We start from the raw sequence: 9764 nt of genomic DNA, 5'->3' as shown, positions 1-9764 counted from the left end.
GGTACAACATCGTGAGTCCGGGAGGAGGACCTAGAGAACGCGAGGGAGTCGATACGAAACTACTTTAGAGGCAGAGCTCAACAACGGAGGGCAAACGAGAGAGGACGGACGGAGGCGCCTACAAAACACTCCCAGACGAGACAACAGCAAGCGGGTGAGCCCGGTGACAAAGAAGATCAGATACGGGAAGCGGTAACCGACGAACCAGCTACTAGGTCACAGGTTACAAAACAGACACCCCCAGCACCATCGACGAGCAGCCGGAACGACTACAGACTGAGGACCCGCGGGAAGGACGGGCGAAACAGGACTCCCTACATCTTCTGGTAGAACAGGGGGGCGTACCTTTCGTCCAAGGGGGAAGGAGTGTCAGGAAGTCCTTCCTGGCCACGTAGCTGCACTCACACAAACGGGAGACCGTGCCATGGCCCCTACCGGAGGAAACACCCCGCGGGTCGTGGGAGGACAGTCTGCGTAGGGTGCAGAGGACAACAGGAAGCAGACGGAGATTGCAAAAAGAGGAGTAAGAGACATGGGACCTTTTTCTTTTCCCCGCAACTGACGACAACGAAGGAGGAGAGACAAAGGAAAGAAGGGAGGCGACATCCATGGGAGGAGAGCAGTTAAATTCTTTTTCCTCTCTCTTCGCTCCCTTCCCCACCCAGGAGTGGGTTCCGTTTGATTTTCTTCTTCCCTTCCCTTTTCCTTCCTTCAACCCGGTCCGTGTACCGGAGGTTACCGGCCACCGTGCCCTCCCGGTTCCTTTTGAGGGAGTGGGGGTTCTCCTTTCCTTTCACAGCTTTTGCAGAAACAGGAAGGCGAGGGCGTTTGGGGGGAGGCGTTGCTAATCATTGCTTGAAGTTCCCCGGTGTTGAAGCGTACGGTCCAGACGTGATTTTGTGTGTAGCGAGGACGGGCGTAACCGGCAAGGAACAAGCGCGCACGGATACACAGATTTCTGTGTTGTGGGAGAAGAAAAATGATGAACTGTGTGAGTGGCATACCCATGGGAGTGTGGGAGTGACTAACCCTGGTGTGATGTTATCGACTTACCAGTGTACTTAGTGCCCTATTTGTGTTTCGACGAAAAGGTGGATCGTTAACTTGAAAGTCTTCCCGAAAACCTCAAAGACTTAAGTGTGTGAAAGGGAACGGTCGGGGCGCCGGCATCACAGCCACGACTGGCTTTGTGTAGTAGCGAGGCGACGCCACATACCCTGGCATTCGGGGAAGGCACGAAGTAGTCGGTGTAGCTCTCTCTCCCTTGACGGGGAGTAACTCCCGGTGTTATCGGAGTATCCGCAGTCTGACTCCGTCACAAGTAGGTGGCGCGCTGCACTACCCTGTGGTTTGGTCAGCGGCAGTAAACTATAGGGGAACACTGTGTGCTAGCGTGTTTGTGTACAAGACGTAGGTCCTACCTTCGCGTGACACGACCGCCCGGCAACCCGTCTTGGGGTGTTTCAGTCGGGGAGAGCGCGGGCAACACACAAGCGTGTGTCTACACTTTCCTCCTCAATGCAGCTTTCAACTTCTTTCCTACGTCGCCAGCAGATCAACCAATCATACTGCGAGTGTATACAGATGTGCACAAGTATTGCTAGTCCGGTGCGAACCGGGAGAGAAGGTTGGCGGTGGTAGTGATAGTATCGGGAGAGCTGGAAGCCGTCCTGCGGCAATCTCGTCCTTTCCCGTCTTCAACCGGTTTGGAGCCACGGCACCCGTAGTTAACGGATTTCGGCTTCGCATACTGCTGCTCTGGCTGTTAACAGGAGTCTCCGGGGGTTCTGATTTTCAAGTTTCGTGGTGGCCACTGTTTTGCCACAGCAGTACCCCACGTCTTTGCAGGCACTCCATGCGCTGCCCGCCCGTCATTCCCGTGTGAAAGTGAGCGGTTGAGTGGCTTCCTTCTCTTAATTTCTGTAGAACCGGAATTTTGAAGGGGTTGTCCGTGGTTCTCTCAAAAGTTAATTGTTCTGCCTCATTGCTATTCCCTTTGCAAAGGTTGGAGCGGTGTGGAAGCCTCGGCCCGGGGTTATCCTCCAGCTGTCTTCTTGGCCGTTCATCCACGGTTGTTCATCGGACACTGTCGTCGACGGGTTGCTGAAGCGAGGCCGTGTGCTCCGCGTGTAATCCCTTCTTCTCGAGCTCCTGGTTTGGGTATTTGGTCTGCTGTCCCATACTGGAGAAGGTGGTGTTCGCTTCGAAAGCTAAACTTCGTGGAGACGTTTTTCACAGTTTTCTCCTGTGCAGGTAGCGCGTTCCGTCGCGGTTAAGAGTACCGTTCTCTTCGTTAAATCTGGTCTGCGGTGCCGGAGATGGCCGGAGGATCCTCAGCCCTTCACCCGAGGACAACTTGCTCCAGCCCATCCGGTGCCATCCGGTACTTCGCTTCTCGGGCTCTCCCCTTCCCGGTCAGGCTCTAGGGTCATACGGTTCGCGAGGAAAAAAAATCCATGGCGACTCCCGAAGGCTCCCCTGTTTTCTTCGGGTAGTGATGTCACATGTTTCTTGTCTGTCGTGGATTTCTCTCCGCGCGTGTGAGGAAAAGAGAAACAGACGGTGAAAGAGCGCACCCATGCTGGTGGAGGAGCGGGAAGTGGAAGTTAGAAAGAGTGAAGAAGGCAAAGGGCAAGCGTGGCGGTGAGAACGTTCAGACGTTCCGGGGAAGACAGGGCTCTTCAAGTATTTCTCTGACCATGAGTGGAAGTGATAGAGAAAGAAGTGTATCTATGAGTATGTAAAAATGTGTAAATGCAGACCTCCTACAAGGGTTATCTGATGTTGTATGCACTGAGTACTCAAGGAAAAGGAAAGGCTAAACGCTAGAACACAACAGTTTTAGGCTACGCTTCTGTCACCCAGCGTGTATTCCAAATGATCTCATTCTTAGTCCAACGGTGTATATTCACGTGCTGTGGGAGGGTGGCATTTGAGAAGATCGCTCTAGATACAAAAAGGACATCCTCCTTCAGACGATGAGATAGTCACGTACCTATATCTGTTGATGCATCACCCGCAGATGCAGGTGAGACGGGCAGAAGATTCTAGCGACTTTTTTTTGAGACAGGAAACATTGTCTCTCCGAGAGGCCTCATTTACATACCCTCTTTCCCACAAGGCAACTGTCGAGAGAAATTTTCTCTCTCTTGCAGTGTATGCACGTCTCTTCCATTAACGCCTACAACACGTTCCTCTTTCTCGCTGCCCCTTGTATATCTCGTCGTCATCTACTATTGACTTCGGAAGTCTTACCTTGGAACCCGGTCTGCACAGGAAAAAAATATACCAGTGGCAGCGCTTTCATATCTTCCACTTCTCTTTGTACGGACAGATAAACTAGGGCACTCGGTCCGGTGTGTATACCTAGCAAAGCGTAAACCCAACTCGGCAGGGTTATCCTCGTGATAACATGGAAAGAAACACACATCGCTGAAGACGAAAACAGCGCTCGCTGCCAATGTGGAGATGACCTATGTGTATCTTTTATGCCAGATCTGTTTGCAGCCTTCTCCAGTTTTTCAGTGATGCCACTGGAAGGCCATTTCCGTACAACTGTCGCATGCTCCAGTATGGTTGGGAGGACGTGGACACCAATGGTCGATTTTGCTGTGGACTTCATTGCCATTCATCATTGAAGGCGCTTCAGAACTGCACCTTAGCGATCATTGGGTAAACCACGGTCCTTTGCCGTTGTAGGTGAAATGAAAGCGAATTTGCATGAGGAAAAAGATTTGTGTGTCTCCCGGGTTACCAAGTGACATTACAACCACGAGTCTAATCTGGACATATGATGGGGGCTGTTACTACTTAATAACGCGTTCGCTGTGGCTTCAAGTCTTATTTTAGCCTCCTGCTTCACAGCCAAACTTAACCGCTGGTCCTATTCCACATTGCAGAGTACAATACAAAATTTTTCGTGTGGGATGTCCGTGCCTTCGTGTGGCCGGCCGTTCGGTCGTATCAGCTTACGTTTGGTGCTTTGAAGAGAGTCATTCGTCGCTTCTCCGCTCCGCTTAAGTTTTTTCTGGAAGACGGATGACGCTATAATGCAACTGTCGGTCATGCAGACTGCGCACCCTACCTCAGCCACCCGGGAGAACCAGGCGTCGCCACCCTCTCTAGGACAGCGAGTGCACTACTCGAGAGATGGTGAACTCCCGAAGTTGTTTCCGGGGGCTTCCTGCATTTGCCCTTTCCTCTTAATCGGTCCTTATTAGGGTGGAAGTTGCTCGTACATCGGGTGCGAAGCAAGCGCCTAAAAAGCGCAGCCAGCACGGCACTGGCCGACGAGCGCAGTTCTTTCATGAATAAAACGTACGACAGGTACTTGCCCTGAACAACTGTTTTTTTGTGGGCAGACTAAATTCGTGTGCGACGGAACTGTGCGCTGGTCTCTGACTTCATTGCAGGGGGTGTTTTTTCTGACAGTCGAGCAAGCCCAGTGTGGGGATCACCTTGAATTCACACGATGAAGAACTTCCTAGAGTTAACGGCGGTCGCGTTAGCGGCACGGTATGTGCTGCTTGCTCTGTGTTCTGCCCCTGTCTCCTCTGCACCAGTGGAGCCTGGGCGGGCTTCCTCTTCAAGCTACTCTTCTAGTCAGGGCCTCAGGCTAGACGCAGTAGATGCGGTGCCGGCGGCGGGGAAGGAGAGGACGGGAATGTTTGTGAGTGGACAGAAGTCCCGTATTGCGGCCGCAGCTGCAGCCGGGAAAAAAGTGAGTCCTGGCTCCCAAGGGAGTACGCCGCGCCCGCCGGCAGTGTTGACTCGCCGGAGGTCGTCCCCTACGGGCGTTTCAACAAAACCGGCCGGCGTTACATCAAAGTTCTTGCTCGCTGCGGGTTTGATTGCAAGTGCATTAGTCATATTCTCGCGACTTGACCGCGCCTTGCCTGAAGAAGACACTGTCGCTGCGGGGGCATCTCCAGGTTTTCCCTCTCAGAAGCTTGGACTAGGACTTGTTACTGTTGTGCTCCTTGTCACTCTCGGCCTTGCGGTAGCACACCCCGTACCGCTGTCGTCAGGACAAGGGCAGCGGCCGGGAGAAGGACCAGCAGAAGGAATGCCGAGCGTGGACACCCAGGACAACAAAGTCATAATAGGAAACTCCTGGGGAACCAAAAAGGGGTCGGAGCCAGGGCTGATTGAAGCTATTAGCTTCAACTTCCGCGGCACTGAATTTTGTCTTCATCCCACGCAGCGGACGAAAAGACAGCTGAAGTATGCGAAGCTGCATGAGCTGATGAGGGCCCTGAACCACCACCCACCAACAGCGATTGATGAACATTTGGTGGAATGGGGAATAAACCCAAAACGGAATGGAGACGCTGCAATAAGAGGAGACCATTTCGCCGCAAGGCCATACGCAAAATTTGACTCCTGGAAGGTAGACGAAACAACTTACGACCTCTTCATACCCGCTGATCTGGTCCCAGTTATCAACGCTTCGTCCAGGTGGGGGGCGCAGGTAGACCTGTATAACCTGCTGCATACTGCATCAAGGGAGTTTCAGAAATTATTATAAGAACGCCAAGCATTGATTTAATTGTACCTCTGTCCCGCGGTATCCACATGCGTTAATTCGTAAACATACGGCGGGTTGTATATATAAGGACCGTACAACTATCGCCGCAAAGTGACAATGGGTCACTGCATACCAGGGGGTGATTATCGTTTTTCATCTCTACATTCTTCACGTCTTTCTGCTTCAACAGGTCAAATGCATTACAAATGATAAGATGCGGAAAACCGTCTGGACTCTCCCGCAGGAAGCCTTTCCCATGACCGCCGCTGCTCTTAAAGGACCGTCCGATGGAGGGGGGGAGTGTGTTGTGTTGCTTTGAGCTCAGTGGTTCTTTCTCAAGGACTTTCGCGTCGGCGGGACTACCTGAAAACCCTTTTCGTTTTCTCGGCATGTGCGGTGCTGATTTCCGTGTTTTTGAGCTCGTGGTCGCATAAAGGACATTGAAAGTAAACAAAGATGACACTTGGAAAGTCATAAGAAGCCGACAGACTTGCGTTGGACACAGGCTCCGGCCGTTTATCGCTTGAGAGGGCTTTTACTCTTACAGAGAAGACCCGCCATACATAGAGTATCCCCAGTCGTCCTCTTATGTTAGCTTATTCCACAATCAACAAAAATCACTCCACCAGTGAAAGGAGCGGCCACACGAGAGCAGGGATCCGCTCCCCATATTGTGTTACTCCAGACAGTCACCCGCCGACGTTCGCTTGGATTCTCAGCGTACTGCGTTCGGAGTGTAGGGACATCATGAGTGTGGAAGAGTGCTAACTGGTATCAACGCAAGAAGATTCCTCAGTAGTCCGGTAGGGATAAAACTAGAGAAAAGTTCAAATTTGTTTCACCTTGAGTCTCTTAGCAGGGAGAACAAAGTACGCGGCCCCAATAGGGAGATCTGGACAGGAAGAATCAGCGGAGGTTGGTAGGTGTGATTGTATGCAGATGAAACTTCTGGGTTTCTTCACTGGTGCATGGATTTCGGTTTTGCTTCTCTCTAGAGACAACAAGCAAATTGCGGGTCTGTGAGCGGAGATGGAAGTGCCGAAGCGGGAAAGCTCTTCCTACTCTTCAAGGTAAACAGAAAGGAAGACGCCTTGTTGTCCATAGAGAACCGCCCTCCATCTTACCGCTTTTTGATACCAAGTTATTCCGCGCAAAGTCTTACATCTGACTGGTTGGAGAGGCCTGGAGAAAAGAGAAGCTTCTTTTGGTGTTGAACTCGTGGTCACCTTCCGTCCTCTATCAGCGCATGGACCCTGCGTACATAGACGCATTTACATGATACGGAAAGAACGAGGTCGAATTCTCCACATACACATATTCAAGCAAACTTGTACCTTTAGGGTGATCGGTTTGGAGGACTACAGCGGAGAGACAACTATACACACGAGTTTCATCAAGTGAGGGAAGACGTTTCTCCCTGGGTAGAGTCACGGTCATCGGCGGTAGCGGTCTCGCCGGCGTGTATCACAGTATTCAGCACTGCGTATCGGGTTCACTCTTTTCTTCCCTCTATTCCATGGCATTTGTATGTATATATATATATATATATATATATATAAATATCCCTACAAAAGTAGTACGACTGTCACCACTCGACAGAGCACGAACGTAGCCGTTACAGGATATTCAGCTTGCATCCGATCTGTTTGCTGGGTCTGAAGAGATCTTCGGCTGTACGCCGACGTGCAGTTTCGCTTGCTCCTGGTATCCGAGCAATCTACACATGGCCCCTTCTTTTCTTCTCGGTCCCTTTCTCTCCGGTACACATCTCGGCCCTCTCATCGTCTCCTTTTGCGCACCGGATTCCACAGCCTTTTTTCTTATTCGGGAGGAAGTTCCACTCCTGAGATAGTGTGTTCTGTTCTGTGTGATTATGCATCAAAATTCTTTATGGTCCTCTTTGAGCTATGATGTTACGAGAAAGGATATATGTATTGTTTTCTTGTGGCGAGGGACACCGGAGGTGAAGGGAAGGCAATATTTTTAGAAGAGGTCGGTTTTCTTCTCCTTCACGTTCAGGTGTATTTTCTCTTTCCGTGCTTTTCCGGGCACTGAGTAAAGCAAGTTCGACCTCAACAGGAACAGGTCTGGAAGGAGTCTTTCCGGGGGACGAAACTGATTTTGTTCTTCCTAGATATGCGGCCTTTTAGCTGCGAGCTCAAAGTCTTCAGGCCGGAAAGCGGACAGAGACGGAGAGAGACGAAAGAGACAGAGAGCGCAAGGCGAGCCGTATCGTCAATATCTCCGAATGAAAGGTCTCTTTTGAGAGTAAACGTCTGCTGAGCTTCTGCTTCCCGGACGCGAAGCTGAATGGACGAACTCGCGGTCTTTCCGTTTCTTCTTGTTTTTCCTCTTCTGCCTCTTACGGGCATTATCGCCGTCTTCATTTATGTGTGAGGAGACTTTCTTGAGAGATGCACATCTTTCTTTTTGCCGAGCAGGCGCTATCTCCTGAGGTGGTGTCTGTTTCACGAACAGGTGAGACAGCTGTACTATGTACACGTAAGGATATATATATATATACCTGCGTGTATGTAGTACTGTATGTTTTGGATGTCTATATGCTTACTAAGCCGTGTACAGAGAAATATGTATGCCTACATGTGGGTACGTTTCGCCGTTGGTGTTCATTTGTTGTTGCTCAATTGTTAAATTTTTCTTCTCCGCGCGATGTCCCCCCCCCCCATCGCGTCTTATATTCCTTGTTTTTCAGCGGAGGAAGCCACAGGCATGTATACAGCCTGCTGCACACCGGATCGGAAGAGTTCGCCAAGTAGTTTGAAGCCTCGCCGGACCAGTATTACTTGACATATCTCTCTCACTGGAGGAAATGTGATTTAAGTTGTGTCTGCGTGTACGTACGAAGGACTGGTTGAACGAAAATGTCACAGTTGGCAATTGCTAATGTGACACTCCCCCAGAGGCACCCCATCGCGGCAGTGATTGTATCGCGTCTCACTTTTTACATCTCTCGCTCTTCTGGGACTTAATGATCAAAACAATTATCCTGACTGGTTTTGATGACATGAGAGCGAGCTATGTGAAAAACGTACTCGGTCCTTTACGCCTTTCCCATGGCCGTTGCTTCTTTCAAAGAGCTGGAGCGGGGGGACAGGGAAGGGGCCTGGAAGGTTACTGTTGTGTCAGCTTGGGTTTCAGTGAAGTTCTATTGACGTCTTGTTAGAGTTCTTCAGGGTGTCTTTTTTCAGTGTTGCATCACGTTCTTTTGATAAGAAGTCAGAATGAGCGTAGTACACTTGGTGCGGTCGCACCGCAGGCTGGAAAGAATTTAGATCCTGCTGGAGACGACGAAGATCCAGCAGAGCGACAGGAACAACTGAGACTGGTTGCCTGGAACGGAACTGCCGGTTCCAATGATGTTTTACTTTTCACAAGGTTTCCTTGAAAGTACATTGTGTACGCCGTCCTTTCCTTACTTTATCTTGAGCATCTACGTTGCTTTTCTTCGCGCTTTTTCTCCTTTTCTCTTCCTCTTTACGGCGTAAACCTTTCGACCTCTTCCTTTTCTGCTGTTGTCTATCCAAGTTGATAGCCTTTCCGGTATTCTGAACGTAACTTCGCTTTCCCTTCTTTTCAACACGCTCAGTAAACTATGTCGTCATCAACGAAGTACGGCCTGCTAATCAGATTTCTTTAGGACGAGACTCTCATTCTTCTTCCGATCGCGACATTTTCTGCAAGGAAAGGACCCGAGAACCATTTTCAGTCTGCACTAAAAAAGAAGGAAAGAAAAAGGAGAGGGCACGATAAGGTGAAGTGCCGGCATTCCCCGAAGGTAGATGGGCTTCGTCTCTATTTCCCCTCTTCTTTCCTTTTTTGACGTCTAAAGCAAACATCTTTGTGTGTTCCTCAGCGGTGTGTTTGTTTTCAATGAAGCAAGCGACCTTCATCGTTTCTCAGTGGGTGCTGCATGGAGAGCTGAGCAAACTCGCTTCCGTAGCACCTGTGACCCTTCAAGCGTGTGAAACTTGAAAGAGTCCCTTCATCAGCCCCCTTCAGCGCCAGTTCACTTTGTCCCCTTTGCCTTGCATACTTTTAATTACGCACAAATAGCGTAACACGGGAACCGTCTGCCGACGTTGCAGACATACTCATTGGGCCTCTTTCCACTTGAAGACATCGGCGGATGAGATTCTGAAACCGCTTGGCGAGCAAAAAGGAGTCCCAAAGACTCTCTCGTAGCAGAGCACCGAACTGGATACCCAGGGAACTGTGC

At 50.4% G+C, this 9764-nt stretch overlaps 1 protein-coding gene across 1 annotated transcript; it reads left to right on the top strand.

Annotated features, from left to right (window-relative positions):
• Positions 1-228: 228 nt before the first annotated feature.
• CSUI_007910 (uncharacterized protein) lies at positions 229-9294 on the top strand. The gene is made up of 4 exons (XM_068068053.1): positions 229-5973; positions 6523-6597; positions 7547-8005; positions 8241-9294. The coding sequence occupies exon 1, from the start codon at positions 4472-4474 to the stop codon at positions 5525-5527; it is 1056 nt and encodes a 351-aa protein (XP_067919971.1). The 5' UTR covers positions 229-4471; the 3' UTR covers positions 5528-5973; positions 6523-6597; positions 7547-8005; positions 8241-9294.
• The last annotated feature ends 470 nt before the right edge of the window (positions 9295-9764 follow it).

The sequence above is a fragment of the Cystoisospora suis genome (genome assembly GCF_002600585.1).
Source record: "Cystoisospora suis strain Wien I chromosome Unknown contig_4291, whole genome shotgun sequence".
Taxonomy (NCBI): Eukaryota; Apicomplexa; class Conoidasida; order Eucoccidiorida; family Sarcocystidae; genus Cystoisospora; species Cystoisospora suis.
This window is presented reverse-complemented; position numbering and strand designations above follow the sequence as displayed.

What these genes read in the sequence shown, in the direction of transcription:
- CSUI_007910 (XM_068068053.1), top strand. Translation starts at nt 4,472, where the DNA reads ATGAAGAACTTCCTAGAGTTAACGGCGGTCGCGTTAGCGGCACGGTAT.